This window comes from Sylvia atricapilla, chromosome 6 (assembly GCF_009819655.1).
Source record: "Sylvia atricapilla isolate bSylAtr1 chromosome 6, bSylAtr1.pri, whole genome shotgun sequence".
Taxonomy (NCBI): Eukaryota; Metazoa; Chordata; class Aves; order Passeriformes; family Sylviidae; genus Sylvia; species Sylvia atricapilla.
The window spans coordinates 43,738,299-43,762,882 of record NC_089145.1 but is presented as its reverse complement, the minus strand read 5'-3'; the positions used below and the strand labels follow the sequence as shown (position 1 = coordinate 43,762,882).

The window sequence follows — 24,584 nt, the reverse complement described above, 5'->3', positions numbered from 1 at the left end:
CTTGCCCTTTACAAAACCATCATCAATTATTTGATTATGTGTTCAAATGTGGGCTTGTTTGATGAGCAGGCAATGATCTTCTGTAAAATACATTTTTAAAAAAACCCATGGAAATAGCACTACACCTTCACTTATTACCCTTAAAGGCTATCAGATATTTATTCATTCATTTTACTCCTACAAAGAGTTGGATTTGATAGCAGGACAAATTATATGTTTGTTATCCTCCTGTTTTCTGAATTATTCTCCCAAGCACAGTCTATAAGACCCCCCACAAAACTTATCCCAAAAGATTTATTCCTTTCCTGTAAGTGGGAGAGACTGGAATTCTAACAGTGTTCACCAGAGGAGACTTGAGAATCCTTCCCCCAGGCTGCAAGGACCTTCAGGTCAGTCTGTGTCTTGATGCAGCTTTTGGCTTGGCTCCAGCTCCAGTAGATTCTCTGTACTGGTAGTGCAGAGGCAGTGGAAGCTTTTAGCTACATTTGGGGTTGAGTGAGGCAGCTAAAAAGTCTGACATACTGGATTGAGACAGGAGGAATGTATTTGTAAAGCAGGGCTGCTGCTGGGATGGTTTTTGTGTGATTTTGCCCCATCATCTTTAAACCTGCTTTTCCTCTCTTCAAAACTGCTGTGCTGGCTTAGCCATCCTTAGTTGCAGCTTTAGTGTATTCAGCCAGAGCTATGGGCCTGTTTATTTATGGTGTTAATTTATCTGTGTTCAAAACTTAGAATTAATTTTATTTCTACTGAGGTGTTTAAAATGTGTAATTTTTTAAAAGACAGCATCTGTGCATGCATTGCATGTGTGTATGCAAACATCTGCTTTTCATTTTTGCTGTAAAATGACAGAATATCGAGGCATGCAGAAGGAATTGCTGCTATCCCTGTTCCCATAAGATACACAAATGGTCACTTCATTCAAAGTCTCTGCTGGTTTTGCTTCCTAATAATCAAATGTTCAGTTCTGTGCATTCAGGATGGAAATTGTTAATTGAGGCTGTGAAAGTGTGCCAAGGGTAATTAGGGTTGAGTTGTGTGCTGAAGTTGGCATAATCCATAACAATTTCTTATATGACTATGAAGAAGCATTTATTAACGAATAAAACAAATTTGGTCTGCATTAATTTGCAGTTCATTTTCTACACAACTTCAGTGAGTCTGTACTTGAAAACTGTCTTTTAAAGCATTCTGGGTCATAGTTCTCAGGTTGTAAATGGGAAATGTGTAAATATCATTCTCCTCATGAGGTCTTCATGGGTTAATTTCTCATGCCATGCTAGATTAGTTGCTTTATACAGATTTATATGTTCCATTGACTTATTTGTGAATATGAATTTACTATATTAAATCTGGGTAAAACCAAGTTCATGCTTCCTCAAAATCTGTGTTTTCAGACAATAGATTATTACAAAAAAACCCTATTGTCATCTATAGCCTTTGTTTGGTAACAAGTGGCTATGCCTTTTGGGTATTGTATTGCAGGAGATCATCACAGAGAGTGTTATTTGAGTACATATAAACAGAAAGAGCAGCCTTTTATTTTTAATAGGCAAAAGCATAAGAGCACATCCTTTGGCTGTTGTCATGATGTGCATATATGTATGTTCTTACAGCAGTTTTTAATTAAAGACTTAAGTGAGTTTAATTTTTTTTCTTCCTCCTAAAATGACACTTATGTAGTATGAAGTTTTAATACAGTTTTAATTAAATTTTAAATGTTGGTTTATCAATGCTTACCCAGGTGTCCTCACGTAGATGGGATAATTTATTGCTTTTGAAAAATCTTTCCTATTTTATTCTAATTCATACTTGCTGGTTCACTCGAAGATTTAAATACCTGAGGTATAGACGAGTAATTTCTCAAGTCTTTTTTTTCATTATAGAACATTTTTCTGGTGACATTTAAAAAGGATGAAATGGTTTGTGTGTCTTCTCTTTGCATTTTTATATTGTTAAGCTTGTTTATCATTTCGGTTAACAGCATGTGTGATAATTAGAGTATGTAAGTTACTAAACTTTTTTGGGTCTTCATTTGCATTTCATAGAGGTGTTGACAAACATCCAGAAAATTGCTATCTTTAGTGTAATGCATTAGATACTGATAAAATAGCACAGTGGAATGTTTCTTGCTGCAAGGGTTTTACTGTACGGACTATTTTTTCCAGCATGAGACAGGTGTTGCATTTTCATCAAAACAGCTGCATCTAGACCTGTAGGCAGTTGAATGTGTTGAGGAAAAATAACGAATTAAAGTTGTCCTAGGGGGTTTCTGTGATGTTCAAAATACATAGTGATAAGTGCTTTTGTGGTCTTAGGGAAAAGATGAAGCTGGTGTTTCCTTTTACAGGAAAAAGATGATTTTTCTTGTGATTGATGAACTCTTTTTCAGAAGGCTGGATGATACTTTTCAAATTCTTCAAACTGTATTTTGTGGAGGGGTTTTTTTTTGAGACCTGCAGATCAGTGCCATCTGCAAATAGCTTTATTTATTATAGTGTGTATTTTGCACACCAGATACTTTGCTTTTGCACAAGCCAGAATCCTGGAGATGTAACCCTGTTCTTCAGCAATTGCTACAAATTCTAATGCCACATCATAGTCTCTCTTTCATTATGTATTGTTTTTTGGTTTATCAGTAAGTGTTAATAATAAATCTGGAAATAGAAACTGGAAAACTGGAAACTGTTCAAACTCAGGACATGAAACATTGTTAAAGTTGTTCACAAATATAATTGCATTCTCAATGTACACTTCAGACTGTTCGCTTATGGAATTATATGCATGTTTTATTTTTCCTTTTGTATTAACTAGCATACTCTTCCATTTCAGAATGTATGAAAACATGTCCACAATGGTGTATTTAAAGGAAGAGAAGTTGGAGAAGCTTACTCAAGATGAAATCATCGCCAAAACTAAGCAAGTGATTAATGGACTAGAGGCACTGAAGAATGAACACAATTCAATTTTACAGAGCTTACTTGAAACATTGAAATGTTTGAAGAAAGATGATGAAACTAATCTGGTTGAAGAAAAATCAAACATGATTCGAAAGTCACTGGAAATGCTGGAGCTTGGCCTTAGTGAAGCACAGGTAAAGTTGTGGTAAAAATTAAGTATTTCAGACGTTCCTTTGCAGATGTTAGTAATATGCTGGGACATTTATATTTTTCTTGAATATTAAAGACAACAGGTGCTGTAATTAATAGTGGTAGTTACTGTCCATCGTGTGCTGTGTTACAGAACTAATTATGTGTTCAGTGTTGAAGCACTGAAACTCATGACTGGGCTCCACTTGACATCAGCAAGACACTAACATTTTCTGTTTAGGCTTTTCCACATCAGGCATTAGGCAGGTGATGTTCAAGCAGCTCAAGAACTGAGCAGTGGCATTTTAACTCTAAATTATGGCATAGGGAGGTCTCAAACTAGCACGTGTATAATTAATTTGCTCCAGCCTTTGAGCTTTGGTGTAACCTTAAATTAATGTATATATTCCTTTAACTCAGACTCTTTGTAGTAGCACATGATGCTCTTAGAGCTTAAAATCTCTAATGTTTCCTGAACATTTTACTAAACCAAAATTGAAACTGAAAGCATTTTAAAGTTTAAGACCTGAGTACAAAATCTGAACAACTTTGGTGCATTAAAGAGAGGACTCTGAACTAATTTCTGTGGACTGTTAGCCAATGAAGATACCATCTGAAGATAGGTAAAAACTTGCATGTTTATTGGGTTGTCAGGACTATATTTACAGTACAACTTTATGATATTTTGTACTAAGTCAAAAACCTGAAATGATGTGATGTGACAGTCCTCACTGTAAAATGGCAGAGTGTTTGCAAGTGAGTTGAAAATGCCAGTGAGTTAGTTCTACATTAATAGGCTTTCTGTTGGTCTATGGCTGTGCTCAGACTTCTCTTCTGGATCGAGCTATTACTGTGTGGTGATCTGGAAGTTGTGTGCATTGGATCATGGTGAATTGAGAATGAGAGAATGAAATGTGGGTTATCAGACAGGGGAGTGTAGAAGCCCTGGACACACTGTCAGGCTTTAGTGTAAGTACACACTTTGATGCCTTGTAAAGGAGGAAAATGCTGGAAGATACATGGAGTAAAATTGCAATAGTTGAGCTCCTTTAATGGTTGTAGAAGACGTGAATGAGTAACTTATGTGTAGTATTAGCATTCTGAAAAGCTGGTTCTGATTCTTAGCTCTTATCAAGAGCCTCAGATGCAGATGTTCCTGCCTTGTTTGCCTCACATGGTACTTTGTGAACTGTGGTGGTGAAGAGCCAAGAAGTCTGCATTTACTGCCTTTGTTAGGAAGCCAATTCCACTTCAGACTGGTGCTCTCAGACCTGATAAGGTTACTCTTCCTGAATGCTTTGAGTTGTAACAATGTAGTATTTTTTAAATTATGTTTAAAATTTAAGATATGGAAATAAATGGTTTTTGTGGCGTGCATGTAAGTCTGGTGGTGTGTTATTTCCATGAAAATGAAACTAACTTTGCTGAAGAAGTAATCAGACTTTTCTTTCAGATAATTGTATTGAGTAAGACTACAAAATATTTTAGTTGCCATTGTAGCTTGTTCAGTGTTTGAATACGTTGACCCTGTTATCACAGTTTTCCTAAATGTGCTTTCTCATTATATAAGAGAAAGTTTGAATTCAATTCACTGTTTGAATTGACCAAGTAATTAGAAATATTAGAACAGATTTTCATATGCAAATAGATAGGTGTGGAAGTCTGGAGTTTTGGACTGGTATTAGGAAATTATACCTGGAGTTTTCTTTACTTTTATAGGAAAAATTAGTTTCTAAAGGCTTAGAGAATATTTTGACACCTGAAATTTCAGCTAAGGAGACCATCTGTTCCACACAAATACTTAGTTTAAAACCACTTAAAGATTACTTTGTTTTTTAAAAAAACATGAAACTGAGGAGATGAAATACTAGTCACTTGGGAATGTCTAACTGATCTAAAAGATTTGTACTCTCAGTGGTCCATTCTTGCAAGGTATGCATCCTGGGATTGCTGCCAGCTGTTCTACATGTGTCAGTGGGAGATTGCATAAACAGTGAAGGGAGAATATCTTCTGCTGATAGTGTTTGGCTTTCACTTAATAAGCTCCTTTTTTATTTAACTTCACTCAGCAAAAGTACCCCAGTCCAAGTAAGATGCTTTTATGGGCGTTCTATTTTTCGTCCTTATTGTGACTACGTTTGAAAGTCTGCATACTCAAGCTTATGATTAGTAATATAAAGTGCATCTATAAATTGTGTGTTCAGTTACACATTCAGATCTCAGTCAAGTAAGTGTCCCTTTGAAGTATTACCATTATGCTGAGGTGTTCATCTTTAGGAGCTGTAAGCATGTATACAAATCCTTTTTTTGTCTGGAAGGTGCTAAATTAGAGCTCTGTGTTAGTTTTTAGGTTATTTTTGTGATCCTGCAAGCTGAAAGTATTACTGCTCCATTTTATGCTAGTGGAACAAATATTTCCAGTTCAGTAATCTAGTTCAAAATTTTCATATTTTTTAAGATTGTGTTTAATGTTCAGGGAATTCTGAAACAAGTTTAACTTCTGATAGCATCACAGAAAACAATTATTTAGTGAAGAGTTCCTCTAGGTTGGGACCCCAACAAGGGAAAAACGGGAATCTGTTGGAGCAAGTCTGGAGGAAGCACATAGTGACAGCCAGGGGCTGGAGCACCTCTGCTCTGGAGACTGGCTGAGAGAGATGGAAAAAAGAAGGCTGCAGGGAGGCTTTAGAGCCCCTTCCAGGCATGGAAAGGGTTACAAGAGAGCTGGAGAGGAACTTTTTAAAGATCATATAGTTACAGAACAAGGCAGAACGGCTTCAAACTGAAAGAAGGCGAGTTTAGATTGGATTTATGAAAAAATTCTTCCCCATGGGGGTGGTGAGGTAGTGGAACAGGTGTCCTGTCCCTGGAAGTGTTCAACGCCAGGTTGGATGGGGCTTTGGGCAAGGTGAGCTGGAAAGAGATGTTCTTAGAAGACCCTTCCAACCCAAATCATTCTGTGGTAAAAAGGTTTGGAGGAAAAATGAGAACTGTATGTAAAAAGAAGAGAAATGGGAATGTTTACCAGATTTCACAGATGACATAGATTTAAATAATGAAAGCCTTGTATGTTATGAACAGGACTGCATTCTAAGGGGAAGTATGTCATGTGACACATTCTGCTTTTCAGGTAATGATGGCCTTGTCAAATCACTTAAATGCAGTGGAATCAGAGAAGCAGAAATTGCGGGCTCAGGTTCGCCGGCTATGCCAGGAGAATCAGTGGCTCCGGGATGAACTTGCCAATACACAGCAGAAACTACAGAAAAGTGAGCAGTCTGTGGCTCAGCTGGAGGAAGAAAAGAAACATCTAGAATTCATGAATCAATTAAAAAAATACGACGACGATATTTCACCATCAGTAAGTTCCTGCCTAGTGAAACAGCAAAAGCACCTTACATTTACATGTGTTGTAATCTTAACAAGAAATAACATTTTATTTGTCCCTAACATATATTTGTCATTAAAATACTAGCTTGCACTAGTGTCATATAGTTTGCAGAATGATTCCGAGAGCTCATTCTCATTTTAAGAGAGTATGTATTTTACTGTCTGCAGATAATAAAATATGTACTCTCATAAGGAACAAAATTGATACTCATTTAGTATCATGTAAGCTTAAAAATGTGAAGAACTGGACCAAAGCAAAAACCTCACTGCTATAAACTCAGCAGTTAAAGTAAGTGAGAAATCTAAGCTGTGAGACATTTTAGATACCTACAGGACTTGTCTTATTTCGATTGCAGGAAAAATACTTAATTTTTGTCTTGTGAAATCAATGTATAACTTTTGTATCTGTTGAGAATTTACACAAGGATAAGATGTTACTGAATCCGCTTTCAGGACCATCTGCCAGACACTGTGATCGTCTGCATGTATTCAAGCTGTTGTGTTATGTCTTCTTTGATTCAGAGAGAAAATGGGCACAACTTTAATTTATAGAAGGAACTTACTACCTAAAAAGACTTTTGATTTATTTTACCCTTCATTTTATTATTTTATTTTGCTTCCTTTGGTTAGGTGGCACTGTAGAGAAGGATTTAATTTTGTGTGTTTAGGCCTTTTCAGTGGTGTCTTGGAAAGTGCAGTTTTTCATAACTAATTATTTCAGCAATTTTAATGGTTGAAAATGGGTGTGATTTAGTCATGCTTAACTGACTGCTCAACTACTCCTTTTTAACATATTATATGTGGTGAGAGTTGTTTTGGTCAGGTGCACCTGGAATTTTTAATAGTTGTTCCATGGTATTGGTAGATGAATTTGCCAGTGAAGCCTGTTCAGAAAAGGGGCAGCAGAGGGAATATTGGAGTTTGGATGTGCTATACTGTCACACCATAATCTGCAGATGGATTAAGTAGCTCCATTGTTGGAAGTTTAATTAACAAATAGAGTCCAAGTAAGCCAAGCATCTTTATAGTTTTACTAACGATATGGGCAGTCTCTGTTTCTAGCCTTTGAAATAGTTTTATAAACTTGGTATGAAGTTGGAATCAAAATTAAGATTATGAACTTCCCATCTGAGATGCAGTCCCATCAATTTGCTGGTTTTATAGTGCCCTTGCTCTGTCATCACTGAGTTTGAATGCCAGCAGCAGTTGGCTTTTTCTCATCTGTGGAAAAAGGTGTTGAATGGAGAACCAGAAAAATAAGAATGTATTCTGCCTCTGGGTTTTTGCCTTACTAAGCTCATAATTTCTGAGAACTTCAACTATTTATATTGTGTAGGCTCAGCATTTAGGAAACAGGACTGAGGGATGATCTATCTCTCTATTTTTTATTTGAAATGACCTTTAGATGCTTAAAATCAATGTACACTGATGTATTGGGCAGAAATTGATATAGTTTCAGATGGGGACTATTGGAAATGAACATCCTTTCAAATGTTCTTGGTTTTTTTTTTTTTTTTTTTGTTTTTTTTTTTTTTTTTAACTTTACAGATTATAATTGCAAAATCTTATTATTTGTACAGAAGTTGAGTACTCAGAAAGTGAGGTCTCCTTTTTCCTCTCCCTTGCCCAACTATAACTGTATTTATTTACTAAAAAAGGTACCTTGGACAATTCTGTACTGAGAAGGGCTTACTCTTCATTGGGTACTTTCATGAGACCTGATGCCTCTGTGAGAATGGCAGATGTGTTCTTGTGTGCTTTAATTGAGACTGAAATCTAGGAGACCTCATTTCTATTCCTGTCCCTTCTGAAGGTGTCCTGTATTGTTTTGGGACAGTGTGTAAATACGTAAAAATACAAGACCTTTCTAAAACTTCAGTGAGAAATGTTATTCTTGTCAATTCTGAATGTGGGGTTTTCCTTTAACATTGCTGATTAACTGGAGTGTCCTCTTATGCCTTCGATTTAACTTGTTGGGTTTGGGGTTGTTCTGTAGGAGGATAAAGATACGGATTCCACCAAAGAGCCTTTGGATGATCTATTTCCCAATGATGAAGATGACCAAGGACAAGGAAGTAAGTGTATTTCAGGTTATACTGTTGGTGTGTTTCTGCAGTGCAGAATATAAAGGTGCTCTTTACAAAAATGTATCCATGCTTGGTCGCTTCTGGAACACAGGTGGAGTGGTGAATGCCTCTGCTGGAATAAGGAATCCAATCACTGATATACATTCTGTACATTGGTATGTACAGAACTGGGGCTTAGGTTTTTTAAAAGAGTTTGCTAGCTGCTGTAAAGCTCTTCAGACTGATTTAAATTCAGAATTTGTCCCGTTTTCCTTCTTTGGAGCCTCAGAATGGTTAGTTGCGAGTGACTGAGGCAGATTCTGATCAGATGGTGAATGCTGTTAATGACCTTTTTAATGATCTGATTTGAGGTTCTTGTGGCAGGTTTCAGTATGAAATCTTCATACAGTCTTTTGTCCTTCAGTAAGGTTGTCTGCATTAGTTTTAATACTAATTGTGGAAGTGTTGTTTATCTTCAGGTGAGCAGGGCTGAGGCATTTGCAGTGGAACTTGAGGTAGATGTTCGGTAGTGTGAATGAAAAAAGCTCCTGGCAGATAAGTAAGCTCTTCTTAGTGGAATGTGGTTTTTGTACATGTGTAAACATAGAATACATTGATGTTGTGGAGTCAGTGCAGTGTGCTGGGAGCAGAATGGTTCTTACCAGACAAATGACTTGAGGGAAAATGTCTGAAGGGACCCACCTTTGCAATCAGTAGTTTTAAATTTCCTTTATGGGCGTGCATACAAGGTACACTGCATTCTTGTCAGTGTAATAAAGCTATCCATAGCCAGCCCTGAAGGGAAGGCCTGTAGAGTTTACAGTAGGTCAGTGTTGATCATCAACTAACTCATCCTTGCTTCCCTAGAATTTTGTAGTAGGGAGGTTGAGAGGCAAAGCTCCCTTACTTGGGTTTACAGAAGGCAAAGTTGACATGTCAGTGATTTCTCTGACCTTCCAAAAAAATGCTGGAATGCTTCCAAGCTGAAATGCTTCGGTGCTGTGGCAGGCATTGGCTCTGAGTAGAGGCTTGGACTTGTGGGATTCCATGGACATAAAAATGCTCCCGCTTTCTGTGAGAGTGGTTTTTGCTTAATAGAAAAGAGGGAATAAAGTCAGGCTCTTGGCTGGAGCCCTTATCTTGTGCCTTCTCTAGAGTTTAATGAAAATGAATAAGAAGGGATATTCTAAATGCCAGAAATTGGTCAGGTGGAAAGAGAAGGCATAGTACATTTTGGGGGAAGTGGGAGAGTGAGGATTTCAACAACCACAGGTTAGGAGCTACTGGAAAATAAGTGGCTAAGCTTGAGAGTTAGTGAGTAAAACTTAAAGGTTGACTGACTCAGGGCATTTTGTCCTGCAGCTGTTATTTCTGGCATCCAAAGTGTTTCAGTCCTTTATGTGCTAACCTTAAGTGCTCCTTGGCAAAGCAAGAGAAGGGAAACAAAAGGGAAACAAAAAAAAATTAGTAGTTTAGCGAAGAAGACTAAAGGAAAAAGCTTTTCTGCTGGTATTCAGCTTATCTGTGTTAGTGTTCCTTTCATATGAAAACAGCGATATTTGTCAGAGCAAAATTATGATATAATCTTGAGAATGTTAATGGTTTGCTGAGCTGAAATAGTTTCCTGCTTTCTTCATTACTTTATTATATTTGGCCCTTTGAGCTACTAGAATTGTAAAAATAATGGTAACACAATACTGGACAGGATATGAAGAATCAAACAGTCATATTTCCACTGTCATTGTTCAAGGCAGCCTGACTGTTGTGAAGTATATTCTAATGCTAATTCTGTGTATTGAAGAAGAAGAAATAAAATTCAGTGAGTCTCATTTTGTACAATGCAGCACTCATGTGAGATGTTTTATTTACAGTCATCTTTTATACAAGGTGAAATTTTATGCATTTCTTTCAGTTCAACAGCAGCATAGCAGTGCAGCAGCTGCTGCCCAACAAGGTGGCTATGAAATTCCAGCAAGATTACGGACCCTACATAATCTTGTTATCCAGTATGCTTCCCAAGGTAGATATGAGGTTGCTGTGCCTCTCTGTAAACAAGCTCTTGAAGATCTGGAGAAGACTTCAGGTCATGACCATCCTGATGTTGCCACTATGTTGAACATACTTGCTTTGGTGTACAGGTTTGTATACTGACATAGATAAATACCAGTGAAATAAATATGTGGTATTTGGCTACAGCCTTGTAAAGTTCAGACTAGAATTTTTTCTCTCTTCTATTTTTCTTTTAAAATTATTATTAAAACCCTCAAGAGGTTTCTAAAATATTTGTATGTCTCCCTATACATAAAAGTCAAACAAGTTGCTGTATTTTGCCTATACCTTTGCTTTGGGAATGAAGTTGGTTTTGATTTTTTTTTCTTGGTCTACTGAGGGGGCATGTCTTGATTATCCACTTCAAGGTAGTCTAGAGGTAGAAGTTGGACATCAGTGTAGAAATAGTACATGCTCAGTACAGTCCTCAACTAGCAAACTATTTACAGTTACAGGCTTCAGAGTTCTACTTCCTAATTTATGAATATATTCTCAATTATTTTTCTTTTCAAGTAGCATCTTTAGGTCAATAGTGAACTCAGCTTAATTTTTATGATTTTTCATTCCTGAATCCCCAGTGTTAACTATATCTCTTTACAATTCAGAGACCAGAACAAATACAAAGATGCAGCAAATCTCCTGAACGATGCCTTGGCCATCCGAGAAAAGACCTTGGGCAAAGATCATCCAGCGGTTTGTATTTATGCGATATCATAATTTTAGTTTAGTTTTCACTGAACTTTTTTTCAACTAATTCTAACATCAAACTCAACAGGGAAGGCTTTAAGACAAGCCAAGTCTTTAAACAGTACAGGTAGGAAGCCACATTATAGTCCGTGCTGTTTCACCATAAATAATTGGCCCATACTTGATTTCGGATTGCCTGGATTTTCTGTGGGAAATCAATTTGTGAAGAAAAATTTTAATTTGCTTACTCAAATCACTTTATTATACTCAGATTGAAGGGGCATTTTTTAATGCTACCTGTAAATGAAATGTAAATCAAGCTTTTGCAAAATTCATGTGATACTTTCATGGCCTGTGGGATGCAGGGCAGCTTAAAGTATAGATGTAGAGTAAGGTACCTTTGTAAGAGAAGAACATGAAGATGTGTGCACTAAATGACATTTCCACAAAGGTAGCAAAATTATTTCATTATTTAGGTTTTTCTTTCCTCTATTGTGTATGTATGCATTTAATAATAATTATTTCTTCACTTGCAAATTTCAAGAGGTCTATCCTGTGCATGGAAAATTTGGTAACATGAATGCCTTGCAGACGTGCTCATTTGTCAAGCATTTGTATTTCAGTGTACTTAATGTTTCTCTGCTGTTGACAGGTGGCAGCAACTCTTAACAATCTTGCAGTACTTTATGGTAAACGGGGAAAGTACAAAGAAGCAGAACCGTTGTGTAAGCGAGCTCTGGAGATCAGAGAAAAGGTATGAGTGACAAGTACAGAGCCTCTGAAGGGGCTTTGTGAAGGAGAAAGCAAAATTAAACGCTTACTTTTTTATGCTTTGGTTAGGTAGATCTGCCAGATAAACCCCAGAGTTAACAATGCCTAGCAGTTAGGAGTGTCTGAAATTCAAAACAGTAGGAAATTCCAGTAGGGCCACGGAATTGCTGGAGCACTCTGGGTGCTAAATTCTGTATTTTCTGAGAAACCATATTTACCTTTTTTCTTCTCCTTTGATTTGACAAGAACATTGGAATTAAAAAATGAAACTTAGCTAAAATTTTCAAGTTGGTTATTCACTATGTGGATATTTATTTTAGTCCATAAGACTGCATCTTCAGGTTTATATAGTACTCTCCATATAATGTTGTTCTACTGCTTACTTTTTTCCTCTTATGGATTGTTCTGCATCATTCTCAGTTTGTTATAGAGTTCGGTCATTTTCAGATCTTTGAAATGCAGCTTTTGCTTTTGTCATCCTTGTGTTGAATTGAGGAGGAATAAAACTAACAGGATTTTTCTAAATTATTTATTTCTATAAATAAATGTGATGATTAGAGAATGTTTTAATACAGTGTATTTAATTTCCAGGTCCTGGGGAAAGATCACCCTGATGTTGCCAAGCAATTAAATAACTTGGCTTTGCTATGCCAGAACCAGGGTAAATATGAGGAGGTTGAATATTACTATCAGAGGGCACTTGAAATCTACCAAACTAAGCTGGGACCAGATGATCCAAATGTTGCAAAAACAAAGAACAATCTGGTAAGCCTTTCCCAAAGTAGACCTGAGACAAAATTTCTCATTAACTGAAATGCAATTTTATCCACAGTGTATTGTATTTCTTATTTATAAAGATAAAGCAGTGTGCTGATACCTTTTGGGGGGTATTTTGTTTTTAGGCATCCTGCTATCTAAAACAGGGCAAGTTCAAGCAAGCGGAAACTTTGTATAAAGAGATTCTTACTCGCGCCCATGAACGGGAGTTTGGCTCTGTAGATGGTAAGAAACTGAGTCCCTGGATTTGAATTTATGTTTTATTTTTGTAGCTGTGAAATAAAATTTGCAAGAAGTCAACAGTGCCTTGATTAAAATTATTGTCCGCTTTAGGTGGACTTAAAAGGTGAGCTGATAGATGTGTTGGAAGTACATTCATCATAAGAGAGCTTTTAGATACAGCAGCAAACAACTGATTCACAAACATGAGGTAGACTTCGTGGGTTCATGTTTTATGGATTTTGTTTCTTGCATAATTTATCTTACACCCCACTAAACGCAATTCTGATATTTTCATAGAGGCAGAAAAATGTACATCACTTTCCAGTCACAGGAAAAAGTCAGTGTAGGGTTTTTAGTGACATAAATAATGATATTGTTAATGCAAGCCTCCCATTAACACATTTAAAGGATGGGAGAAATACCTTTAAATTGGGAATTACACTGTACATTGAAGTCATGAGCATTTTATAAACTAAAAATCCCAGTAAAGAATTTTCATTGCATTCATGACAGTAGCATATTCACCACTTAGTAGATGTCAAAGTATTTGCTAGGATAAAAGAAAGAAATTCATGTTTTCTAGCACAGAACTAGACACATGACAAATGGGTGGCAGTATATACTGACTTCAAAGCTTCTCAGAAGTAACTGTTTCTAAGTTCAGATAAGAAAAGGAGACAGAATTGTAAAAATGTAAAAGAGGCGTGTGTTTTGTTTATCTGCTGCTTGTAGTATGGACAGTAAGGTTTTTTTGCAGCAATAGTATAATTCCGTGGTTCACTGCTTCATTTCAGAGTGGTGAAAATCAGACAATCAATACCTTGTAGTTTTGTTCTTCTATCAAATACTTTTCTTGTTTCACCAGATGAAAATAAGCCTATCTGGATGCATGCAGAAGAGAGGGAAGAATGCAAAGTAAGACCATTGCCGTAAATCTGTTTTGGAGCTTATACTTGTTTAAGTTGCAAATCACATTTTTTTTTTCCAACAATACCTTTTTTCTAGGGAAAGCAGAAAGATGGCACATCTTTTGGAGAATATGGTGGCTGGTACAAAGCTTGCAAAGTTGACAGGTGAGTAATTTCTTTACAGGACAAACGACTCATTAATACTGTGTCTCCGATTAAAGCATTTTTAAAAATGAAATCAAAGCAACTCATTGGTTAGCACTATTAAAAATAAAGTATTAAAAATTCCAGGCCCAAAACTGGTTGTCAGGAATACAGCAACAGTTTTCAAGTCCTGAGGCTGCTTTTACTCGAGGCTGGTTAGATCCAGTAAGTGACGTAAAATTGGACCAGTTGTGTTCTTGGCAGTCCTTCAGGTGGCAGCATAGGTCACCTTTCCTTCTATACCACTGCTTGGCACAGCTGCCCTCCGTGCCCCTGCACGGCCTTTGGAGAGGGCCAAGAGTGAGACTGCAAATAACTGCATCTTTAGTTACCCAGCTGGCACAAAAAAACAAAGCTAAACTGCCACAACTAAGCATTATTTGAGTTTCTCAGTCTTCAAGGATATAGTTGTGTGAATGACCATGTGTACTTTAAAGTGAAATAAGAGAAGCAAGGATTTCAACTTGGATTATACGGGTGAATATTTTTTTGTTTGCTCTAATTTTGTTTCATTACTGCAGTTTTTTTAACATGTAGGGGGTGCAGTGTATGAAAAAACCTGTAACTAGTACTGATAGTGAGGTTTTTTGTTTACTGAGTATTTGAATGCTCATGTTTAGTAAGCATCAGAGCCTTTGTACTGTTGAAATCTCTTTTTTGCTCCATCCTGAATTCTGTGTGCAGTGCATTTGGTTGGTTTGTTTTTCATGTTTAATGTTTTTCATGTTTGTTTTTCATTCTAATGCGTGAGAAAATCTTTTCTCTGTTGTTACTGGAGCAAAACTTCACTTGAAAATAGTGTGACTGAGCTAATTTTGTGCCATTGAAACAAAAATTTCTTGTTGGAGTGTGAGACTTGTTAATGAAATGGGCAGATTTTTTTGTTTTGTTGTTCATGGTTTGAATGCATAGAAACTGCAAATAGGTGTTAAGTAAAAGCTGATGAAAGAAACTGTTAATTACTTTTGTGACTAACACATACTACAATAATGGTTTCTATGCATGAATAAGCATATTTTTTGGAAGCTGCACAATTATTCAGTTGGGTATACTCACTTAAAGCTAAATTTTCACCTTGAGGTGCAGCTGAGGAGCACAAGGTTTCAGCATGCCAGTTTCAGGGATGTTGGCTAGTCCCAGGGTGAGACATTGATACACTTTGAAAGGGGTCAGCAGGTTATTGTGTGTATGTACAGGGTAGTGTATTCCAAGTGTGAATAACTTACTACAAAAATATGAAAAACACTGTATTAATTTAAGCTTTTATTAGTGAATTGAGAAAAGTTTACTGTGTATGTATTTTACATAGAATTATTTTTCTTTTCTTTCAATAGTCCAACAGTAACAACTACTTTAAAGAACCTTGGGGCACTTTACAGACGACAGGGCAAATTTGAAGCTGCTGAAACATTAGAAGAGGCAGCAATGAGATCTCGTAAACAGGCAAGTATGAAAAATTCACCTTAATGATGTGTCTGCATTGTGATCATGCAGATTTTCAACTTCATGTGTGCAAAATATAGAAAATTTCAGTGCCTGATCACCCTCTAATTTCAGACTGAACTGTTGATAAACTGGCACATCTTAACACTTGCAGTTCGGTTAATTGTTAGGGCAGTGGCACCATGTACTGGGGACATGATTCAAACTGAGGGTGAAATTATGTGGAAAATGAAAAAGCAGAAAACATTGTGTTGGCCAGCAGTCTTCAGTTGGCTGCTTGTCCTGGGAAACGGACTGTAGCTGGGTGAAAATGGGGAGGTTCTGCTGGAAATCTCCTTTGTCAATTGTGCTGTTCTATTTTTAATAAGGAGCTGTCAGACTTAAAAATACTCAGTTTCTGCATACAACTGACTAACTAACAGAAACCTTTTGTTACTTTTGTAAACCAGTGGGATAGATATTACAGTTTCAGTGTAATCTTTCTTTTCATGTGCTCTCTTTGTGCTCTCAGATCTACTGTTCAAGTAACCCTTTCTCCCTTCTCTTAGAAGGTAGAAGAGAGTTTGGGTTTATTGGGGGTTTATTTGCTTTGTTTTTTTCTTTCCCTTTTGAATGGTTTGCTACAAGGTCTTATAAAAGTGTCTTAAGACTGGACAAGAAAACATGGGTTGTCAGTCGGTGCTAAAGTGGAAAGCAGAGTAAGAAAATACAAGTAAACAAACAACATGGAAGCTCAATTTTAATTTCATTTTTTGTATGAGAATAAATAAGATATTTTTTTGTAGAATCTTGCTGCTGACTCTATTTTTAAGGATGCTTCAGAATTTCACTGTGCATCCTGTACCACCTATACCATTAATCCATATTATATGGCAGTATACACACCCCTAGATTTAGATATGTAGGAGTCAATGCTGTGTTAGAGCTGCATTTAACACTACTTTTTTTATTCTGAGTCATTCAAGTAATGCTCTTCACTTAAGGAAGCTAGAATCCAACTGGTCTGGGTCAGTTCACTGTGACCCATGAGCACTTCTTGTTCCCATGTAACTGGGAACAAGTTACATGGGAACATGAACCTCCATGCCATTTAAACAACTTTCATTCTTATTCATGCGCTTTTAAGAACTTTGGCATCCTTCTCACTTTCTGTATTGTGGTTGGCTTTATGGATTTGCCACACACATCCCTGCTGCATTTGCTGCTAGTGCTGTAATGTAGAAGATGCAGAATATTTTGTAAAGTATAAGGCATTCATCTGAGATCTCTTCCTGTCAGCAAATACTCGTTATGATGTGGAGCAGGTCTATTATAAAGAAGACAAAGCTGAAAATCAGTATGATGTGAGTTTTGGTATGTTCTAGTTTCTGTGTTAAAGATTTTGCCTTTAGTGCAATGTTTTCATAGAAGGTACTAAATTTAGCACTTTTAAGATATTTAAAGGATTATTTGATAGTTTGTAGGCATGAACACGAAGTAAACATACTGACCACATATTTAGTATGTTTATTACAAGTTTGTATTCTGTGTCATTTTTTTCTGAAGGAAAATTTTATTAATGCCAAGTGTTCTACGTCAGTATTTTTAAATAACACAACCTGTTTCTGAGGTATTAGATACTCAGGCACGTCTCCAAAGGCAGGTGAAAACTGCACCATGTGATGAGTGGAAAACTTCAGAATTACATTGATAGTTCATGATCTATAAATTGCTTAAATATTTAGCTGGTTGCCAGATTGCTTTGGGTAAGTGACGCAAACACCACGAGGCTTAGACAAGTGATAAGAAAGGAAGAAAAGAATGGCAAATCAGTGAATCCTCAAACTGCCAAACTATCCACTCCATGCTTTGTTGATCCTTGCAATTTAGAAAGGGCAACTCAGCTGCTCTCTGAAAGTAGAATTGGACTGATGGAACTGTGGGTTGATTTCTCTTCTTGCTTGGCGCAGTTGTTGTGTGTAAGTTGTAGATGAACAGAGCTTGTAACAAGATAAAGCCTATTCCCATTCTATCAAATTCTCAGGGTCTTGACAATGTTCACAAACAGAGAGTGGCCGAGGTGCTGAATGACCCTGAGAGCATGGAGAAGCGGCGGAGCAGAGAGAGCCTCAACGTGGATGTGGTAAAGTACGAGAGTGGCCCTGATGGCGGCGAGGAAGTGAGTATGAGCGTAGAGTGGAACGGGGTAAGTACAGTACACAGTTGGAGAGAATAGCCTAGGAAATCATCACCTAACAACCAGGCCTGTCCACTCACCAGCCTGCTGTGCTTTCAGGAGTTGATCTACCGTGTATTTTGTAATTTTGCAGAATCAGTTAAGAAATGAAGAGTAACATTTTGTCCATAGTAATGCTAAAAAAAGTCGTAATATTTTAAAATTTTAAGGCATCCTTTCTGTTGCTGTCCTGAATGGTAGCATTTCTGCAAGACTCCCAAGCAGCTGTATTTAAAGTTGTGTAATGCTGATTGAGTGTCCTGGTTGTGGTCTGGTGTACAGTTGCTTGTCAGTGGTTTGTTTTTACTGATAGAAATATTCTGGCAATTAACTCACTTTTGCTTTTTTCCTTTTGATGCCGTATTTGCTTGTAATTTAAATGTTTATTTAAATACACTCCATCAGTTGGAATCACAAAGAACATTTGCTGTGAAAATATACGGAGTGTTAGCAGTTTCAGAGTAAATTAAAATGACCAGTCTAACACTAAAACAATTCTAATCTCCTTACCCAGCTTGCTGGAGGAAGGAACACAGCATTACAAGCTGCTATACAATCCATTTTAAGAGGCAGTGCCATCACATAACAATGTGATGGTGACTTCACAACTTTCCCATATTAAAATTTCCCTTGAGCCAGGACTTGTTCCTATTCGTTTACCATATATTGGCTTCACTGTGTTACCCTGACTGTCATAAAGTAAAAACATATATATTTTATATATAAGTATATATAAAATATGTGCATTTTTCTAATCATTGTTTTCCTTTAATTTGAAGGACAGAGTAAGCTTTCTTGCTGGCTTATGTAGTTTGCTTCTGTCACCAGCTTTCCCATGCTTTATCCCATTGCTGGCAATGGGATACCTGTTGCACTCTTAACCAACTCCCAGCTGCAGTTCTGCTGAAAATACTCTCTCCGATTATAAAAGTGGTGTTGCTTTTGCTGTATGGGAGGGGAAGTAGCCTACTTTGCAATACTGAGTGTTCTGAAGCTTCATTTCTCTTACAATAGCAATCTTTTTCTCCCCATGTTTTTGTAAGCCACATGAGACAAAGCTTAGTGTTCCAAAGAAGCCTTGAGAAAACATGCAGTGCTTTTGTCTTAAAGGAGAATGTACTTTCCATCTTTGCTTTTGTCTCTTTATTACTGTTTTCTTGGCATTGGTGTTCTCAGTGCCAAGACAGTCAATCAGCATCTATTGTGAATTAATACTGCATTATTAATAAAGCCAAAGTCAGGTTGAATAACTCTCTTTTTAATTCTCATTTTGCCCATTCAGCATTAGAACTGTGTACTGTACTCCTCCCTTAATTTTCACTATAACTTTGCATGACTGTATGTTCTTAATGGATTAAACTTTTTTCTGTTATTGACATCAATGCATGCAGGGTTTGGATGGAAAGGGCCTTCTGGGGAAAAGCAATAGACAGTATTTCTAGGTCAATATTTGAATAAAACTCAGTGATAAAATTTGCTGGTCTGAAAAATTAAATTTTGACATCTCAGGGTAAGCAATCTTCACTTTTAGTGTGCTCAAGTGGCATTGCTTCATTCTCATCTTCGTTATTTCTTTTTTTCCCCCTCTTAAGAGAAGGTATTTTGTATTACATGTTCTACATGAAGTGGGCAACTCTCTCTCCCTCCCTCCTGCAAGTGTTTCTAATCTCAGTGATGTTCTTCCCTCTTTATATTGTGTAGTTTTTTTTACCCTTGTGTGTTCCCTCCAGACAAAATAACTCTGATTCATAAAGTATAGTATAATCTTTCATTTGTGTCTGCAGAGCCTGAAGAGAGGCCTGCATTTTCCATTTAAATTCTTCTGAAGTGGTCAAGCTGACTCTGTCTGAGAGAATAGGTGGAGTATGAAGAGGGACAAACACAACAAAAAAAAATTATGTCAGAAGCTGTAATTAAGGGCCTTCCATATGTAATGTAATCCATATTAAGCATTGTAGGCTTTGATGTAATGTCTTACACTCTTACAAAAGAACAAATATCTATTGAAGTCAATCTTCCAGTAACTATTAAAACAGACACATTTAAGTGACATGTTATAGTGCATCTTTACTTGTCACTTGTGAAGTTCATTACTTGAAGTGAACAGAAGATACTTGAAAATGCAAGGAAATAGTTGGTCTTAAGAATGTAAGATGGGAAGGTCAAGATTTGGATCCCTTACTATACTATAATATAAAAAATAACAGTGAGTACCTGTAACTGGCATTTTTGTAAACTGATCTCGCAGCCTGCTGCAGGACAGATGAAAATCTTTGTGCTACTTACTATAACCTTTTGGTGTGAGGAATTATCTTCTCATACTCTAAGCCATATGCTTTAGAGAGACAGGCTTTTGGGCATGTAAGTCCACTTCCAGGTGTGAGGGGAAAACTGGATTTCACTACCATAGATGAGAGTTACTCTTGTTTGAATAAGTGCCAGAAGGACCTTGTAGCAGACAAAGTACAGGAGATGGTGATGGTGGGGAGGTGTAAGCAGCAGTAATAAGGTGATTCTCATTCTGAATGACATAAAAATTGGCAATTAAACTTTGCCATAAAAACACCTTGTGAGTTTGGTTTTTGTTTACTCTGGACTCAGGAATGGGGTACTTTTTATCCTGAGCTCGTGTTTAGTTAATGAAGCAGTCAGCGTGTAACTTAGGAGTTTGTTATTTTTGTTTTAGATTTGAAGTGCCCAAAAGCTTGTCTGCTTATTCCTAATGTTCTAGGTTAGCTTTACTCTATAGTTATACTCTATACCTACCAAATTTGTCTTGCCTTTGGATCATTTTCACTACTCCAGTATTGCTGATTGCAGACCACAGGAATAATTAGCCTTTTCACTGTTCTAATACTTCTAGCTGGAATTTAGACTTCAGTTTATTCAGTCCTGCAAAGCTGAAGTCTGTCTTTAAGTGTGAACAAGATATGCAATTTAGTTTGAGACATAAATACTCAGATTTAGAGCTTCTGATCACTTGGTAGCAAGGCATTTTGCCATTTCTAAGGATAGTTTTAATTACTGTTCATTCCAGTTGTTATAGGTAAAGGCTTTCAAGACAGGTATCATGAACCTATCAATAATGGTCTCTCTACTTGCACAAAGAATGAAAAGTGTGCAAGTTGAACCACAGTTCATTTTAAAGGTGCATTGTTTCAGCTGCCTTACTGCATTAGGAACAGTAGAGAAAATTCCACTTGGATTACATATGTAGGATATGTTCTAAAAATACTTGTGGAAGTGAATTGACTCAGACCAGTTGGATTCTAGTTCCTTAATGGAATGAAGAGAATTTTGTCTGGAGGTTAGGCTAAGACCTCTTTCTTCTTGGACTTTTGTTTCCAGGAAAATTCCTGACAGAAGTTAAAGCTGAAATGAATGCACTTTGCTCTAGTCTTCCTTTTTTTTTTTTTTTTTTTTTTTTTTTTTTTTTTTTTTTGGTTCTCTTTTTTGTGTTAACATGAGCTGAAAAAATCTTTCTTTGGTTTGGTTTTTTGTTTTTTTTTTTTGTTTATGAAATGTAATAGCCAAGCTATTTCTTGTTAAAGGTGTTTAATTTTTTAATACAAATCCCAACTTGAATGCACAGCATCAGTCATGCTCATTTTGTCAGTCCCATCTCAGTGATGTAGGTGAAACTGCATAAAGATGTAGGTTCTGGTAATTGCAAGGGCCTGCACTTTGTACCTAAGGGCTGTCCAAATAGTTACTCTGGAAAAAAAAAAGTTTTGAACATGACCTAGAAATACTGTAAACTAACTGTTCAAAATTGAAAACTGTTGAATTTTTCCCAACAGTTTCATTCAGTTTTTCTCTCTCCATTTCTGACAGGCCTAGATGCCTTTTGTGATTCTTATACTGTCTCCTGCATGACGGGCGTGCACCATCTTCAAGCTTTAACTTCTCTCTTCAGTACTGACTGCTGTGTTTTAGCAAATCCCTTAAGATTCTTGTCAGAGCTACACTTCCCTGTAAACTGGCCATTCCTTCAGTGCTGGTGTCGTTTTTGGTTTTCTATTTCTGTACCTGTGTAGCTTTGCCAGATATGTATCTAGTCATACCAAATGTTATTACAACCATTTGCTGTGTAATACATTAGTAAAAAAACCAAACAAGTAACAATGACCTTTATAAGTAGCTGTTCACTATGGAATAAAGGTAGTTAAAAGTATCACACAAGGTATTATTGAAATGGCATGATGGTGATCTTTACAGGAGAAAAACCAAACCCATAAAAGTAAAGCATGTTCTCCAAGTGCTTTAAAATGTATTTAGAGACCTATTATATGGTTAACATCAATATGGAACTCTGGATGTCTTCACTTAAGATTATTCTAAAGTAGCATTGCTGTTTAGTCTTTGTGTGAGATTTTGGCAATTATGCTTTTCTCTACTAATCTTGGTGTTCAGTGATTTGTGTATTTGTCTTTCTAACTTCTAATAAACTCACTCCAACTCAGGTGTCTGTCTTTGCTTAGTAGTGCTTTTTTCTTTCTCAACTCTTCTTTCATAATCATGTAGGTTTTCTGTGGAGTAGGAAGTGGTCACTTCTAATCTTACTAAACTGTTGGGATTCTGTAAGAGTAAAACATGTAAAAATAGAATTGTGGTCACTCTTGCGAGTTTCTTTGGGTCAGCACAGCAGTGTAAACCATGAATGCAATATATGAAAAATTAATTTCATTGTGGTTTACATTTTCTTTGGTAAACATTAAAAACGAAGGCATTTGACCACATGTATTTCTGATCAGAAATATTTTTCTTTAGGGATTTTAGGGTTAATTAAACATGTTTGCAAATAATGTAGACATTCAGAAAGAATGAAACATGTTTTCCTTAGACTGATGGAATGCTTTTGCTTGGGGCTTGTACTCTGTTAACCACAGTGCGCTCATATGAAATGGTGGTGGTGAATTGTTGGACTACTGTGGTTTTATTAATGATGAATTGTGGCTTGGGCATGTCTTCCCGTTTAGAAATCTTTCTTACACTTTGGAAGGAACCCTTTTGCTTTGGTAAAGTTGTAGCTATATGGTATTACATGTTTAGGTAAATGTATATAGTGTAAGTATATATTAATAGCAATTAAAAATAATAATTCATCACTGAAATGTTTTCGAGCCAGGCTTGGGGGAGGGCAGCAGGCTCCTGCAGTTTCACATGTATTCAATTTCTTTCAGGATGGCACTGGATCTCTAAAGCGCAGTGGTTCCTTTAGCAAGCTCCGAGCGTCCCTTAGACGCAGCAGTGAGAAGCTGGTTAGGAAGCTGAAGGGAGGAAATTCCCGGGACAGTGAACCAAAGAACCCAGGGTAATTCATTATCTGTTCTTAGCTGTGCTGGTGTCCCTTGCTCTGTGCCCCACTGTAGCCTAGGGTAGTTCCTAGGGCTGTGTTCCCTTCCCTGCTTAGCTAACTGCGTATCATACACAGCTGTATCTAACAGAAAAATAAAATAGGAAATAACTTCTTAAACTTCCATTGTAAGTTCTGTTACTTCTGAGGATTTGTAGTTGCTTGTAAGAATTAATTCTATTTTAAAATATATTTTTTCTTTTTGCTTCTTTACCTACTTCAAGATTAGAAAAGATTCGTAGAACTACTGATAAATGTTAGTTACCTGCAAAACGATGCTTTTCACACAGCAGTGGAGAATAATAAATGTTACTGATTTTTATACTAAAAGCCTGAGTACAGTAAATCTGTAACTAACATTCTTGTAAAGCTGAGTATCTTGATATATTCTTGATAGAGCTTTATATATTGCTGTGAGCATAAAGAGAATTACAATCTGAAGCCCCTTCTGGTTTCTGTTTTTGGACAACTCACATGTCAGAGAGCAGAGGAGAATGTTGAAAAACTTGAGTCTAGTTGTGCATCTTACTTACATTTTGGCCCCAGTGAAGTCTGGTAAAAATCCACATTTACTGAGTCTGACTGCTCACTCTTCCCATCTTACCATATGATGATGGATTTGAATGTATTTAATACTTCTAATAAATCCATAAAATCATTCATCACGTATTGGCTGCTGCAGAGAAGTTTAAACATTAAAATGCACCTCCTACTTTTCATAGTGTCACTTTTGGGTGTTCCCCTCACCCCCAAAACAATTGCAGTCAGTTTTACAGGGCTTTTTGCCCTCGCTGCGAAAAACTAGAACTCATTTAGTTGGCAGGAAACCAACAGTGTGAACTTGTTTTTTAAAACAGTCATATTGGAGAACCTGGAGTAGCTGCTGATGGAGCAACTGAATCTGAGTAATGTGGTAGTTGATGATGATGATGATGGTATTACTTGAGACAGTGACCTGGAGGCAGGGTCTCACTGTGTTTCTGGAAGTGCTCCAGTGAAATTTTGTCTTACTGTTTTTATGGCTGTAAAACATTAAGTACAGCAGCACTACATGTAAAATCAGCTTCCTTGCATATCTGTTTCAAATTCAGCCTGATCTGAATTCTAGAGTTGTTACTTAAAATTTCACTGATGTTGAAGGCACTGACTAGAATTGAAGGTCAGAATTCCTTTGCATTTATTGATTTATCACTAAGAACTACCTCTGAGATAAGGAGGTTGGGAATAAACTGTGGAAAACACGAGATTAGAAAAAGGAAATGTGTAAATGTAAAATGCATTAGGGAAAAAAAAAAGGTAAGCCAAAATAGAATAAAAGGGAGATTGCCTTCTTTTTCTTCAGTATTAGCAGTTTTACACATTGATTTTCTGTTTCTATTCCATTCTGTCCAGAGTTGATACATCATA

The 24,584-nt window shown here is 36.7% G+C and overlaps 1 protein-coding gene across 8 annotated transcripts in view; it reads left to right on the top strand.

The window, feature by feature from the left end:
- Positions 1–24,584, top strand: part of KLC1 (kinesin light chain 1) — a 46,762-nt gene that overhangs the window by 14,248 nt on the left and 7,930 nt on the right. For 2 of the 8 annotated variants that reach the window (XM_066321712.1, XM_066321714.1), the window contains exons 2-14: positions 2,833–3,094; positions 6,220–6,450; positions 8,476–8,554; positions 10,458–10,683; positions 11,200–11,287; positions 11,934–12,035; positions 12,644–12,817; positions 12,955–13,054; positions 13,917–13,966; positions 14,057–14,124; positions 15,498–15,606; positions 17,630–17,764; positions 23,005–23,135. In XM_066321712.1, coding sequence (XP_066177809.1) covers positions 2,834–3,094; positions 6,220–6,450; positions 8,476–8,554; positions 10,458–10,683; positions 11,200–11,287; positions 11,934–12,035; positions 12,644–12,817; positions 12,955–13,054; positions 13,917–13,966; positions 14,057–14,124; positions 15,498–15,606; positions 17,630–17,764; positions 23,005–23,135 — 1,754 coding nt within the window. In that variant the 5' untranslated portion in view covers position 2,833. Of the gene's footprint in view, positions 1–2,832; positions 3,095–6,219; positions 6,451–8,475; positions 8,555–10,457; positions 10,684–11,199; positions 11,288–11,933; positions 12,036–12,643; positions 12,818–12,954; positions 13,055–13,916; positions 13,967–14,056; positions 14,125–15,497; positions 15,607–17,629; positions 17,792–21,655; positions 22,290–23,004; positions 23,136–24,584 lie in introns of those variants that run through there. The other 6 variants (XM_066321710.1, XM_066321713.1, XM_066321711.1 and 3 more) reach the window with 5 other exon arrangements.